This window comes from Theobroma umbraticum, unplaced genomic scaffold (assembly GCF_002168275.2).
Source record: "Theobroma umbraticum cultivar Fairchild unplaced genomic scaffold, ASM216827v3 scaffold_44.0, whole genome shotgun sequence".
Lineage (NCBI taxonomy): Eukaryota > Viridiplantae > Streptophyta > Magnoliopsida > Malvales > Malvaceae > Theobroma > Theobroma umbraticum.
In genome coordinates, this window is record NW_018397255.1 from 1,981,828 (window position 1) to 1,997,430 (window position 15,603).

The 15,603-nt window shown below is 36.2% G+C and overlaps 3 protein-coding genes across 3 annotated transcripts; 1 reads left to right on the top strand and 2 right to left on the bottom strand.

The window, feature by feature from the left end:
* Positions 1–1,048: 1,048 nt before the first annotated feature.
* Positions 1,049–4,036, bottom strand: LOC110409329 (Pentatricopeptide repeat (PPR) superfamily protein). Its single transcript, XM_021418638.1, has one exon. The coding sequence runs from the start codon at positions 3,918–3,920 to the stop codon at positions 1,866–1,868; it is 2,055 nt and encodes a 684-aa protein (XP_021274313.1). The 5' UTR covers positions 3,921–4,036; the 3' UTR covers positions 1,049–1,865.
* Positions 4,037–4,259: 223 nt separating this feature from the next.
* On the top strand, positions 4,260–8,320 carry LOC110429127 (putative disease resistance protein At5g66900). Its single transcript, XM_021445021.2, has 5 exons — positions 4,260–5,269; positions 5,761–6,161; positions 6,371–6,729; positions 6,983–7,194; positions 7,287–8,320. Exons 1-5 carry the CDS (start codon positions 4,615–4,617, stop codon positions 8,120–8,122), a joined length of 2,463 nt encoding a protein of 820 aa, XP_021300696.1. The 5' UTR covers positions 4,260–4,614; the 3' UTR covers positions 8,123–8,320.
* A 131-nt stretch (positions 8,321–8,451) lies between these two features.
* SNRK2.3 (sucrose nonfermenting 1(SNF1)-related protein kinase 2.3) lies at positions 8,452–12,366 on the bottom strand. Its single transcript, XM_021445022.1, has 9 exons — positions 11,832–12,366; positions 11,444–11,518; positions 11,244–11,345; positions 11,103–11,156; positions 10,907–10,999; positions 10,468–10,560; positions 9,549–9,653; positions 9,364–9,462; positions 8,452–9,155 (listed from the first exon to the last, which is right to left on the bottom strand). The coding sequence occupies exons 1-9, from the start codon at positions 12,006–12,008 to the stop codon at positions 8,868–8,870; spliced, it is 1,086 nt and encodes a 361-aa protein (XP_021300697.1). The 5' UTR covers positions 12,009–12,366; the 3' UTR covers positions 8,452–8,867.
* Between the last annotated feature and the right edge of the window lie 3,237 nt (positions 12,367–15,603).

Consider the following 15,603-nt stretch of genomic DNA (forward strand, 5'->3'; position numbering starts at 1 on the left):
CCTATGGCAAAAGCAGTTACGATTGGCAACAGAAATGGCTTTAGAGGTAGCTCTAGGAACTGCAATTCAACAATTATTGAGAGTCATTGAACCCGAAAGAGAGATGAATTTTAGATTTGAATCCAGTCTCACTGATCTCAAATTCACCATCGACTCCTCCTTTCCGAAGATTAGTTAGATACTTCAACTCAGAGAATCAAATGGCTTGCAATATGATGAACTTCACAGGTTGTTGGAGCAATTGAATCAAGCAATGGAGACTGTTGATAAGTGCTCCAAGGTGGCTTGGTGGAACTACTGCAAGAAGCGCGAATACATCAAAGAGCTCATGAGATTGGATGCTTCTCTTCGGAACTTCTTCTCCATAAATTTGCAGCTTCATCATTATGGTAACATTACGCTAATTCAGGTTGAGCTGAAGGAACTTGTTCGGAGATATTGGATCGAGTTATTCCAAATAAAAGAAATGCTAGCCGCAGGATTTTTAATCAAAGTCGATATAAGGTCTCGGTTGCAGCTGGCGAACTGAACAAAATTGTCCAGTCTCTACCTGATTGGATCTTTCTCTATCTGGGATCGTTTATGAGAATTCCCAGATGGGGTTACCAAAGAATTACAGACAGATTTTGTGTAAATTCGAGGAAGAAAAGTGAATAAGATATGCTGTACATGAATGCAGGTTAATTTCAATGTAAGCAACTAGGTTTCCAAGTAAAATTAAAGATTTAAAATAGTTTTGCTTTTCTTTCTGAGATCAGATGTAAACAACATAATGTGGTGTATAAAGTATGGTATTGTTTCTTTTATTTATTCTTTTTCTTTCCTCTTGAGCAATTTATTGTACGTGCTTCTCTTAAACTTCTACTTTCATGACAGCAATATGCATAAAGAGCTCGTCGAGTCAGACTCTTACAAAACTGTTTCTAGGTTCACAGGTGCAATTACAAATTGTCAGATGAAAACAAGACTCCACAGACCCAGCAAATACTCTACCAGGTCAATACTTGAGATGTTATTTCCATCTTGAAATGAATATACTTTTCTTGCCACAATATTCCCTATAAAAGTTACCAAGTGAAGCATCAGAGCTTGCCAACCAAAATCTTCAACTTGCTCCTTATAGGAATTTTGCTGTGGTGAGGTAGCAACGGCATCTGGTGTTAGGAACGATGATTTTGCAGCTGCAGCTAGAGAGCTATATGGGGGTTTTCTACAGGCACATGATGCGACCACTAATTTCATGTCCATCTATGAAATACGTTAACTTACTCCCGTCAGTGATTCCAAACATTATGGAAATAATGCAAGTATGCAACTGCATCAAGGACTGATGGCATTTTCAAAAATGATGGGGAGGTTTCCTGGTGCAGCTGAACAAGGCATCTTCAAATATCTCTTTTTCACTCAAGCAAAATTATAGAAGCTACACTGCCACAGTAAAACTTGGTGGTATGGACAATTTCAGCTCCATAAAATAATGAAGTAACATTCAGATTTAACTTGAACATTTAGAGGATTCAACTGATCAACCCAATAACAGGTTTGTCAACAAGATAGCCAAGTGGAGCAAATGCCTACTACCAGTTCAGAATACCAGAAAGAATACTTTTACTTGGGTTCCCTCAGGAAAATATGAAACTACCACCAAAATTTATCATTAGAAGGTATATCCACAGATCAAACAAGGTACTTAGTAAAGATACACTGTGTTCCTGATGCTGGAATATCTTATCAGTTTCAATATGCCATAACTTATTATTTTCTATTATTGTATAAGCAATGGCCTTTCTACAGTCAAAAATTGCATTGAAAGGCTGCAGCATTTTAGGCCTGGTGAAAATTGTCTAATGAAGGTTTTGCCTATATCACCAATAGTCTCTACAAGAACAGCTCCCATCCTCAAAGCAATGGAACCGATTTGAATCCCTTACAGTTATTTTTCTGTCAACAATCTTTGAAATATATTTAATGGCATTATGGCAATCTACACATGTTCTCAAATTCTTGAAAACCTTGATTGGTGTTCCTGGAGGAGTAGCAATAATTCCAAATGCAACTGCTAACTTCTCACTGTGGTATGAAAGGTTTTGCTCCTTCTGCTCCTCCTCCACATCATGCAGCACAAAATTGGTGTTAGGGACATATCCTTCTTCCCTCATTCGCTTTGAAAGTTTACCTAAGAACTCATGTATTTCCTTAGATTTTGGGTGAGAAGTATCTCCCACTAAGAAAACGTGTAGCTCTCTCTTGATCTCAATCCAGCTCAAACCTGGTTGCTTTACCACTCCTTTGTCATCCATTTTCTTTCTGATTTTTGCTACTTCATCCCACCTTCCAGCAGTGGCATATATGTTGGCCATAGTAACATAGGTCGCTGGATTTTCAGGCTCTATCTCAAACAATGCTTCAGCTGCTCTTTCTGCCAATTCAAGGTTTCCATGAATTCTACAACCACCAAGTAAGGAAGCCCACAAAAACTTATCTGGTTTCATAGGCATCTCATCGATGATATTCTCAGCTTCCTGAAATCGGCCAGAGCGGCCCAATAAATCAATTATACAAGCATAATGATCAGCAGTATGGGTTAATCCATGTCTGTCCTTTATTGAGTGGAAATATTCTAGCCCTTTATCAACCAATCCAGCATGTGTACAAGCAGAAAGAACCCCAACAAAAGTAATGTGATCAGGTTTGGTTCCTGATTTAAGTAACAACTCGAAGTACTCCAAAGCCTCTTCAGGCTGACCATTCTGAGCATATCCAGTGATCAAAGAAGTCCATGAAACTAAATCAGGCAGGGGCATCCCATTAAACACCCTTTTGGCATTCTCAACATTTCCACACTTGGTGTACATGTGAACAAGAGCACTAGCAGCAAAAGAAAAAGGATTAAAACCAAGCCTTGTCATGCTTCCATGAACCTGCTTCCCTATTTCCTCCACAGCATGATCAGCACACGCGTTCAAAACCCCAGCAAACGTAAACTCATTAGGCCTTATCCCCGATTTCATCAACTTCGAAAACAATTCAAACCCTTCTTCCCACCTCCCATCCTCAAAATACCTATCAATCATTGCAGTCCAAGACACAATATCTCTATCCACCATCTTATCAAAAACCCGCCTTGCTTCCTCTATACTCCCACATTTCCCATACATATCCATCAAAGCACTCCAAACAACCTCATCTAAATCCAACCCAGCTCGCATTATACGACCATGAATCTCCTTCCCTGTAGTTAAACACCCCATAGCAGCAGAAGCAGCTATCGCGCTAGACACAGTAAATTTATCCAACTTAGAAACCATGCTCATTTCCTTCATTCTGTAAAGCTCCAAAGCTTCTTTAGGCCTATCAAATCGGACATAACCCGAAATCATCGCGGTCCACGAGAAATTATCTCTTTCAGGCATTTCATCAAACAACTTGTTTGCTTCTTTAAGCATTCCCATTTTAGCATACCCAGATATCAAAGTGTTCCAAGAACACAAATCCTTTTCACTCATTTCATCGAAAACATTCTGGGCATCTACTAAACTCCCGCACTTGGCGTACATATCCAAAAGACGGTTACAAATAACTAACCCGGGTAAAAACCCAGAAATTTTTATATGTTGGTGAACTGATTTGCCCTCGTTAAGAGCTCTGTTTTGGCAACAAAGCTGGATAAGAGTCGAGTAGAGAGAAGCTGGGGGTTTTTCGATTTGATTGAGGATTTGAATAGCTTCTTTTAAGCGTTTCTGGTTGCATAAATTATGTAATTGGTTTACTAGATTGTCTTTGGTGTTTGGTTTGAAAAATGTTTTCTGAGGGAAATGTTTATGAATTTGGGTTTGGGAAGAAAACCAAGAAGAGATTATTGCTCTGTTTTTGTGAGACAAAGATAGAGAATGGGAAATTCTGGAATTCATTGATTTCATTGTTTTAAGAAATTTTCGTGCAAAATGTGGTTTTGGCTATGGTGATGATTTAATAATTTGAGTGTGAAATTTGAAATCAAGACTTTCATACAGAGATGGAAGCCTGATTCAAGAAGAATTTGGGCCAAAGCACGAGCAACTAGCTCAATGTTAAAACCCAATCCAAAAGATTGTTTACATTAAGATCAATTATAAATACATTTTAATTTACATTTAGTTAAAAATTATTTATTTTTATTTTTTTAGGTACTGTTCTTTTCGTCCATCGCATATTACTATTAGCGGTTAGGACATGGTAGTCGGAAAAGTAGTTTCACTGTTTCACACTAAATCTTAAGACGTACGCCTAGGCCTTGGTCCTTTTTCTGATTGTGACCAAGTCGTCGGAGACCTTTACCGAAACGACCATTTTAAGAGCTTGTAAGAAGGGAGGCAACTATTAATAAGACTTACGTCAACGTTCTCGTGTCTTTCCCACTCTTTAGGTCTCACTATAATTAAAGTAAAGATTTCCGTGCCTGAAGGAAATTTCCAGGAGGCAGGAGCTTCTTCATTAATTAATATGGGGAATTAAAAAAAAAAAAAGCGGATTCCTTTGTTGGGGGTTTTCTGTTTTGGGGGATTCTTGCCAAGTTCAGATGAAAACATTAATATTTCTTCAATTTTGGTTCTTGGGATTTCCATAAGGATTTTTATGGCAGCAGCTTTGGTCGGAGAAGCGGCCTTAGGGGCAGGCTTTGGAGAGCTGCTTAAAGCCGTTGTAGAAGCGGGTAAAACAGCTACCCAGTTCCGTGATGTCTTGGAGGAACTGGAATCCACGCTATCATCCATACAACCAACAATCAAAGCCATAGAATCATTCAACAAACTTCATGATAGGGAGCACGAAATAAAACCGCTCATGGAAATCATTTGTACAGGAGAGAAACTTGTCAGGAAGTGCTTCACAATCCATAGGTGGAACTTCCCCAAGAAGACTTGTTATACATACAAACTTCGTGGATTGAAGGAAAAGCTCGAGCGCTTCTGTCTGATTAATATGCAAACACAGCAAACAAGAGACATCAAAGAAGCGTTATATAAAATGGAACAACTTGGTGTGGAAGTGAGAAGATTGAGTTCCAAAGAGGTGTCCGGTAGCCAGAATGGGACGTTTAGTCAGGTTGCAGTTGTGGGTTCATGCGAACCTCCTAAGCCTCGAGGGGAAGTTGTTGGATTGGATGTGCCCTTGACCGCGCTAAAGATGAAGCTTTTTAAAGATGGGGTGTCGGTCATTGTTGTGTCTGCTCAGGGTGGATCCGGGAAGACAACCTTGGTTCAAGAGCTATGTCGGGATGAAGAAGTCAAAGGTATCATTTCCTGTGCTTAGCTTGTTTATGCTTGATTTTTAGTTTCTGGTTCTTGACTGGTTTGATTGTTAGATGCACATCTGTTGATTTGGTTATGTCACAAGTGGAAAACCAGAGTGGAATGGCTAGCTTAATTTGAATAAATTTTGAGAGTAGGAGAAAATGTTTCTTCTGAAAATTCATTTGGAATAGTTGTGAATCCTTTGGAAGACGTTATTTGTCAAATCCAATTGAATTAAACACTCTGCCATTTAAGACTTCGAGTGCAGAGTAGCTAGATAACTGTTCAAGCATTTGGTAAAGATATTTTATGAGTCATTTTGATTGTAATTGGAATAATTTCCTTTCTACGGAGTCAAGTGATTGAGAAATTGTGGATTCTATTTTACCAAATTCTCATGCATTAAAATCGGGGAATATGTTTGTCACTTGCAAAATGCTATAAATTATCTTTGAAACTTTGGCAGATTTCTAATGCAATGTTTGAACAGGAAAGTTTAAAGAAAACATCTTCTATGTGACTGTTTCAAAGGCACCCAATCTGGAGGTCATTTTGCAGAAATTACTCCGGCTTAAGGATCATAGAGTGCCTGAATTTCAGAATGAGGAGGATGCCCTGAACCACTTGGAACAAAACTTCAGGAAAATGGCAACCAATCCCATATTACTGATCCTGGACGATGTTTGGTCTGGATCTGAGTTCCTTGTTGACAAGTTAAAGTTTGCATTGCCAGATTACAAGATCTTGGTAACATCAAGATTTACCTTTCCAAGATTTGATTTTACATATCGTCTGCAACCATTAAATGATGATGATGCTATGACTCTGTTTCGTCACTTTGCATTCTTGAAAAATGGGGATCCTTACATTCCAGATGATCTCGTGAGTAAGGTATTTTTATCAATCTGAAGACTCGTTCTAACTTTCATCTCTTGTATGAAACTTTGAACACTCTCATACTTCACTGTGGATTTGCCACTGTAATTTAGATTAAAGATCAAAAGGTTCAAATCTTTATATTTGTCTACCAAGGTCGGTTTAATTAAAGTGTTTTCCTGAACCTCCAAAAAACGACTTTGATGTTGTGTACCAAATTGTAGGTAATGAAAAGCTGTAAGGGACTCCCACTGGCCCTAGACCTGGTTGGTAGATCACTTTGTGGGCAACCTGTTACAATCTGGCGACGTAGAGCGAAGCAGCAGTCTAAAGGAGAATCCATCTTTAATTCTAGCAATGAGCTGCTTACTTGTCTTCAAAGCAGTTTAGATGCCTTGGATAGTAAGGCAGGAATAAGGGACTGCTACCTGGACCTAGGTTCATTCCCTGAAGATCACTGGATTCCTGCTACTGCCCTCATTGATATGTGGGTTGAGCAGTACGAACTTGATGAAGATGATGATGCCATTGTCAACCTCCATGAACTCTCTACCAGGAATCTTGTTAATCTTGTAGTCGTGAGGTATGCTAGTCAGTTCTTACTTTCTATCTACTGTAACTTTAGCATCCATGTCCTTCCATTCTCACTTTATTCTCTTCAATCTATCCATATTATAGGGTTTCTCCTGTTGTAGCCTATACTTCCATTAATCTGAATGTAAATCAAACAGGACAGATCTTCAACCTTGCTTCCCTTATCAGATAGGCACTAAATTATTGTTTATGGTGCATGTTTGAATCTCTACTAAACAGATTTCTTGTTGCTTATTCACCAGGAAAGATGCAAGTGAAGCTGATGGCTACTACAATGAGCACTTTGTCACGCAACATGATCTTCTCAGAGAGCTGGCTATCTATCAGAGCAGCTTGGTCTCTGAGGAAAAAAGAAAGAGGTTAATTGTAGAACTAAGCCGCAACAATTTTCCCAATTGGTGGTTGGAAGAAAAGCAGCAAACTCTTGGTGCCCGCCTCTTGTCTATCTCCACAGGTTGTTATCTCTACCTTCAGACACATCCACACACAATAAGAAATTTTCTTCTTCTACCTTAAGTTCTCATGCCATTTTTTCCCTCATCACAGATGAAACATTCACATTCAGTTGGGGTAACATTCAAGCACCAGAAGTTGAGGTTTTAGTTCTTAATTTTCGGACAAAGAACTACACCTTGCCTGTCTTCATGGAGATAATGGATAAATTGAAGGTTTTGATAGTCACGAACAGCAGTTTCTACCCAGCTGAATTAAGTAACTTTCTGCTTCTGTGTTCTTTACCGAATCTAAGGAGAATTAGGTTAGAGAAGGTGTCAGTTCCTTCTGTCAGCATGAGCTCTTTACACCTAAAGAATTTGCGAAAAATATCTTTACGCATGTGTAATGTCAGTCAGGCTTTTGGGAATGGCACTAAGAAGATGTCAGATATTTTTCCAAATCTTTTGGAAATTGACATTGACTATTGTGATGATCTGGTGGAACTGACTGATGGGTTGTGTGATCTAGTTCATCTGATGAAGCTTAGTATTACTAACTGCCACAAGCTTTGTGTACTGCCTGAAGGCATTGGAAAGCTGGTAAACTTAGAAATGCTAAGGCTATCGTCCTGTACCGATCTCATGACGTTGCCCGAGACCATTGGGAGCTTATCCCAGCTTAATATTTTTGACATTTCTGACTGCCTAAGCATCATCAACATGCCGGTCCAGATCGGGGAACTGCACAATCTAAGGAAGCTCTATATGAGGGGGTGCTCCAGTTGTAACCTACCTTCAACAATCACAAAGCTTCAACGTTTGAAGGATGTCATATGCGATGAGGAGACTGCCTATCAATGGGATTGTTTCAAATCCTGTCTCAGCAATCTAAGGGTAACAGTTCATGAAGAAGACATCAACTTGAACTGGCTTCGGACTTGTTTTTAAGATTTCTTTGTTCTCATGCGGTGCTGGGGCTCCCTTTCTTTTCATATATGTTAGTCTCCTTTATGTATTTATCACCACTCATTGAAATTTAGTGGTTAGGTTAGAAGACACTCCCACCAAACAAATTTATTTTTATAATTAAAAAAAATTAATTGTAGAATATATTTAAAAGGAAAACCCCTTTCGACAACTTTGACAGAAAATGAACAATAATTTGGAATACTAAATGAGTTTCAATATGGACAATTAATTTTTTTCTTTCTCAACTTGTGGTAGTTACATAATACTACCAAGAAACCAAATCTACGTAAAAACTTGAAAGATACATGTTACACAACGTAAACATATATATTATATATATTCAACTGCGAAAACAGAACCAAGCAAAAAGTACAAGACCAGTGCCAAAATACAAATGAACAGGAGTTCTACTGGAACGGGATGTGGAAGTTGGGGAGATGATCATTCGATATAGAATCCTTTTTTTTTCAGTGATTCCCCATGTAAAGTAGAATTAAATATCAATTTCTTCCACAGATTTGTAGAAAGCTTTCATGCTATGAACATATATGGACACAATGGACCATGACAATTCAGACCAGCATTGTGAAGTATGCACTTCACTACAGTCTTTCTCTCCGATCCTTTACCAGGCACTCCTACCATAAACTCCCTGCAGCTAGGTCTTCATAGTTTGATACGTGCAAAACAGCTGCACCATTGCAGAGAAGCTGTCTTCTTGGTATTACATTGCATAGACTATCTCCCCACTGCTATCAACATCGAGCTCAGATTCAGAATCCAGGTCATCCATGTCCTCATCATCAAGGTCGTCTACCATGTAATGGTTTAAGCCAATGGCCCCAGCAGCTGGAATGGTGGCCTCAGCAATTATCTGCATGATCGTGTCTGTGCTCTGCATAGGTTGATCAGGCTCCTCAAAGTGGTTGCCCATTGTGTTCTCATTCATCAGGTCAGCAGGAAGATTCTTCAAGAACCACTCATGATTTCTAATTTCAGGAATTGTAATTCTCTGTTACAAAAAAATTATCCATTATCAGAAGGTTTAATCACTTTGAAATTATGGTCGTTTCCATTACCACCCAAAGCAAAAAAGGCCACTCCCTCTGTCATCATGCGTCTCTCTTTACATTCTTGGATGCTCATATCCCAAAATAAGTAGTTAGCTTTGAAAAATCAAGAAACAAATTTAGGATTGGCAGTAAGCAGACATCACTCACAGCTGTAGGATCTGCAACAAAAATCCTTGAAATCAAATGTCGACACTCTGGAGATATTTGGACAACATCAGGAATGGAATACTGGACACTGAGAATTCTCTGCATGAACCAATAAAAGACATGAGCCAACAGTTTATTTGGGGAAAAAAATGAGAGTAATGCAGTAACAAGGTTCAGTAATATACTTGTATAGTCTTCCGAAAATCTTTTGGCTTATCAGGATCCTCAAAAGGATATGCCCCAACCAGCATCACATACAAGGTAACCCCACATGACCAGACATCTGCAATCTGGTATCATAAGACAAAGTCTTTCACTCATTTTACTAATTATCATATTCTCACATCAACATGCAAATTAATTGAAACAAGCACATAGGCCAAAGTAAAACTCACTTGGCCAAAAGAACACCATAGAGAGTCACGTAATACTATTGCTAACTCTCTCTGATGTTAATTTGTGCATATTTGGAAATCAATAAATTACCTATTGTTCAAGATCTAGTCTGTAAATATTTGCCTTGTGTTAACATGGCCCATAAGACATAGGACAGTTTAAGAAGAGTGTAAGAAAAATGCAACCATAAGACCAGTTCCTATTCATCAAGAAATAAAACTATTGATATGAGCTTCACTCTCCAGTCACAGCTGACCAAATAAAACAAATAAGAAACCAACTTCCCATGCTGTCCCTGACAATATACTATATTCACAAAAGTGTCAGTAACTTCAAGCCTAATCATTGACGCTCAACAATAAGAGTTTAAAGGACCAAAATTCATTCCAAGACAAAACCAGATCCATCCAACAAATAAGCACATTTTATATAAGCAGACAAATGATTAACCAATTAACGCCTTCCTAGTCAAAGGACTGCCTATGCAGCTGAGGATCATTTCTAGTTAGCATATTTTGCAAACAAGCTATTGATAGTAAACTGAAGTTTTCAATCAACTAACAGGTGAAAACCATCAATTTTATGTAATTTCACCCACACACACACAACTAGAAAACAGTGACATCTACCTCTTAAGCCTTGACAAGGAATTGCATGTTAATAGGAAACTGACATTCCAAACTAATTTGAATTATCTTGTAAATATACCTTTCCGTCATATTCTTGCCTTAGGAGCACCTCAGGAGCAATGTATGCAGGAGTTCCAACAGTAGATTTAGGTTGCGAATGAAGAACTGAAGACTGAGAAGAACAACCACAATCAAACATACAAACATGGTAATGATCTTAGAAAACCATAAAACCTATTAGAAACCAAAAGGAGAAATTTCTTAATGGAAAACTTATAGAGTTGCATGATATTTTTCACCCAACTGTACCAAAAGAAATGGAAGCAAATGCCAAGAAAGATGCGAATGAGCACAAGAACTTTTAAGCAAAGAAAAATCATCATAACCCTACCGAGAAGAAGTACAACCTCACCGAAGAAAATGATTCTAAATGTTTCACATTCTAGAAAGTAGAACCATTAACATCAAGTGCAAGCATCAAACGATAGGGTAACAACAAAGACTCCAGCAAGGAATACCTTGGAGTACCCAAAATCACATATCTTAAGCCGAGGAGCTGGACTTCCATCCAGCAAAGTGTTTTCCAACTTCAAATCACGGTGGCATACTTGCTTCATCAAGGGAAATAAAACATTACATCAATGAGAAAAATAGTTAATCAAGTCACACGTAATACAATTTCAAAAACAAAATAAATGTATAAATTATGACTACCATTGCGTGGCAATAACTAACTCCGGATATTAGCTGTTGAAAGAAGAAGCGAGCCTGCACCAAAATCATGAATATAGATATAAAACAAAACCACAACTAAAACGGGATTCAAAATGAATGTAAAATATAAGGACAACGGACCTCATCTTCATTGAATCTACCAGCAGCACAAATTCTCTCGAAAAGCTCTCCTCCGGACGCATATTCCATTACAATGGCAAGATGAGTAGGTGATAAAATAACCTAGCCTCACAATTTTCCATTAATTAGTTAACCAAGGCATTACCTTAATTTTTAAAAATAAAATAAAATAAAATAAAAACAGTAAGTACAAACCTTACCTCTTTGAATCTAACAATATTGGGATGCCTCAATGACCTATGATTAATAATTTCTCTTTGAACATTTTCATCTATCTGTATAGCACAAGTAGCACAAATTTTAATCAGATAATTTATTAATCCGAATATTAAAAATTAAAAATTAGAAATTAAAAAAAAAAGTTAGTTAACTAGTTGAGAAAGCAGGAAAAACATTTCCAAAATTGACAAAATTAATATAACCCCCGCAATAAATTCCCGCAACTTAGAAAATATGAAAATCCAGAAACATAAAACTTTATCTTCAATAAATACCATAATAATCCAAACGAACTTATTTCCATAAATAGAGCAAAACCACAACAACAACAGAAAAAGACATCGCTGGTTATAAATTTACAAAACTAACCTTATCGCCCCTCTCGATGTACTTGACAGCAACTAGGTCTTTGGTAACCTTATCTCTCATAAGCCGGGCGACTCCGAAATTACCCGACCCGATATCTCTGACCAAATCGTAACGGTCACTGTCGTGCATGATCGGCATAACCATAGCCGGCCCGACTGTTAGGTCCGCCCGATCCATTTTTCTCTCTTTTCAGTTAACGATTCTACACCTACTGCAAGAGAAACTCACGACCACATCACCAAATGAACCTCAACACGGACGCAGTTTATTTTAGATGAGTCACTGAGTTGAAAGAATCGGTTAATGAATAAAAAGGGAAAGCGTTTTCATCTTTAGTTGATCGGCGATTAATAGAGTGGTTCTGCAACAGTGAAGGGAGGAGGCGAGGACTTTTTGGGGAAGCTGAAGTGATAATGCCAAGGAAATATCGGATAGGAGCAAGGAGGAGATGAGAAATGCGGCGTCATTTGGAGGTGGTTGCTCGGTGGCTAACCAATAGGATTGGCTGCTTTTTTTGGCTGTCTTGTTATTTGAGGATTAATTTGACCTTTTTGCTACTTTTTATCAGGACTCGAATGACTTAAATATCCCTGATTTGGATAATTTTAAAGAGGAGTGACGTGGATTTGGACTGCTAAGGAGAATTTATTCGGTATTATGCTGTCTTTTACCTGTTAAAGTGATCTGACGGTTTTGGTTTGATCCTTCATCGTCCAAATTAACACGCAATGATTTATTTTTTTATGATCCTTTTTTTCCTAAAAAATTGCTTTCCATCAATTAAAATTAAAATTAAGATAATATTATATAGTATTTTTTGTACTAATAAATGATTTCATTTCCACATTTCATACATATTACATATAAAAGAATATGTGTTTTGCATGTATCAACAAACTTGTTTAATTATGTATTTTTTTATAACTGACATGAAATTATGATATATTATTCAATTGATTGTCAATAAAAATATATTATTATTTATAACTCCAGTCAATCATTCGATACTAAAGCAACATGCATTGTGTGCTAAACTTGATTTATCACTTTAATTAATCATTTCAAATCAATTTTAATTAATAGATGCACTACCATATTGGACATTTAATTTAAAACATTAAAAACTAATTCCTAACCTTTAATCTGAACAATGCAATTAATTTTGTAAATGTGAATTATTAAATTTTATATCAAATGCGTGATGATTAAAAATTAAACAAAAATTCCTGATTTTCAAGCATGGTTACGTGCAAAAATAATACTTTTAGAAATTAACTTTCTTTTCTATTGAGGAAAAGCATTTGATTGGCTGAGAGCACGATGTCGGGCACGCATAGTACAATTACCTTGAAAGGATGTTTTGGTCAATTCAGGTGGAATAGATTGTCCATTCGTGGACAAAGCCTTCGGAACAAAGGAAAGTTTCTGACTTTCAAGCAGTAGTTTTCCAAATAAAGAAATCAGCGTGTGATAAGAATACACACAATGCACACAACGAACAAGAACTACACGAATCTAACACCCTCGATAGACTCGACCCTTCGGAAAGGTCAATGATCTGACGGTACAGAACCTTGCAAAGACAGCGGTAACGTACTACGTGAAAACATTTTGCAGATTTATAGTTTTACAGTAGATTAGAAAAGAGAATCTCTCCAGCGATAGGCTGCTTCCCAACGACAAAGAGAGGTTTGTATTTTAAAGACGCACTTAGCACCTTTAAGCATAATTAAGGTGAAAAGCATAACGTTTAATCCATGGGAATCAAATTGTGACATCTATATTAAAAAATATATACATTGTTTTGTTAAGTATTAAATATATATATATATATACACTATTAGTCATAAATTTGTTAATAATAGCATTTATCAAAAAATAAATTAATTTGGTATGAAAATTGAATAATTCCACTTGCAAGTCACAATTAAACTTTGTAATTTAAACCGGTTAAAAAGAGAAGAAAAGATGAAAATATGACTTTTGACGTTGAATACGTTCTTGATCGTAATTTTAATCGAAAATTAAAAATATTCGATTTTATTATATTTGAATTTTATTTTTTTTTTGGGTTTGGTTGAAATTATAGAAAAGGAAGAAAAATTGACTAAAATCCACCAACAGTTAAGACCCCGACCATAAAAACCCTGTCGTTTTAAAAAGGTCAAGTTGCCAATCAAGTTGTTGTTTGTCTTACGTTCGTGCACCATCTTTATCAGCAAAGTCCATTTAATGCAGTATATTTCCGTTGATTTTTTCTGGGCTGAAATGATTCCAATTATCCATGTGCTATCTTCCTTTTCTTTTCCCAGATTCAGGTTGCACATCTTTCCCTTTCATTAGCCTTTTGCTTTACTTTTACTTAGTTTCTTTCTTTCTTTCTTTTTCTTTGGTTGAGCCAACAATTTTCCTAAATGGTTAGGAAGATAAATACAATGAATATGACATTCAATATTTGTCTTTTTGCTATACTGAAAAGGATTGGTTATGTGTAGCAAGGCATGTCGTTGATCTGGAGAAGCGATCTCAGCTGTTCATTTCCGTTTTTAATGATACCACATTATCAACCAATCAGAGACGACAGATAACTTTACAAAATTTGCTTTCAAAGCCAGAGCATTTGGCTGGATAATTGGATATCTTTCCAAATGATTCCACCTACCCAAAGCTTCAGACAATTAATACCGTCCATTCTCATATGACATTTTATAGTTCTTTTTCACAGGATATTAATATTCTGTGAAGAGTATTTTCACAGGAAATTAGATTATTAATTTTATTTAATAAAATTATCAAAATATTATAACTAAATATCCAAATTAACCTTTCAATTATATAAAAAAATCAATTAAGTCTCTATTCTTTTATTACATTTAAATAAATCTTTAAATTTTTATTTTAAATCAAATAAACTCTTCTTACTAACTGTTAATTAACTTTTGTTAATCAACTGTACAATTAAAAATTTTCTTCCACTGTGGTTGATTTTGTATTTAAACTTGCTGACTAAGAATTAGATTTTTCCTTTTTTACCTATTCATATATCCAAAAATAATTAAATTAGAGATTTGAAAAAAAATTTAAAAAAAATCTAATTGCTTCAAACTAAGTCTTAATTACGAATAAGTTTTTAATAGAAAAGGCACTTGAGTTTGACAAGAAAACCCAAACTAGGGAGACATTCAAGCAAGACTTTTTGTTGTAAAATTTTTTGCAAGATCATAACACCTTCAAGATGAATATCTATTTCGAGTACAAGAGATTCATCTTCAATTTGTATCTATTTCTTAACATAACAAATTTCAAATAGAGGATTAAATTTTATTTTTATAATTTTGTGTTAGGGATTACAAGGAATGCTTCGTTAAAAGTTGGGAGGTTCAACTTTGATTTCGAAAAAATCTTTTCAATATATGGGACATGCTGATCATTAATACAATGCTTCAAATTCTTATTCTACCCATTGCATGAACAAGTTTCCAACTGTGAAGCAACACTATGATTAGCTATACGGAGGGGATGGATTAATCAAAATGAAAAGTGTTTTCTTTAAAAGTTGATTTTCTTGCTTCAAATCCCTATAGATTATTTATTGAGATAAGATATAATTAAGAGTTTTAGACTAAGAATTTTGGTAAATTATTTACTGAGACAAGACATAATGAAGAGGGGTGTTGCAAATTAAAAAAAAAAGGTAAAAGGAACAATTGTATCGTTGATTAACGGAAGTTGGTGAGAGAGACTTGTTTAATTTAAAATTAAAATTCAAGGA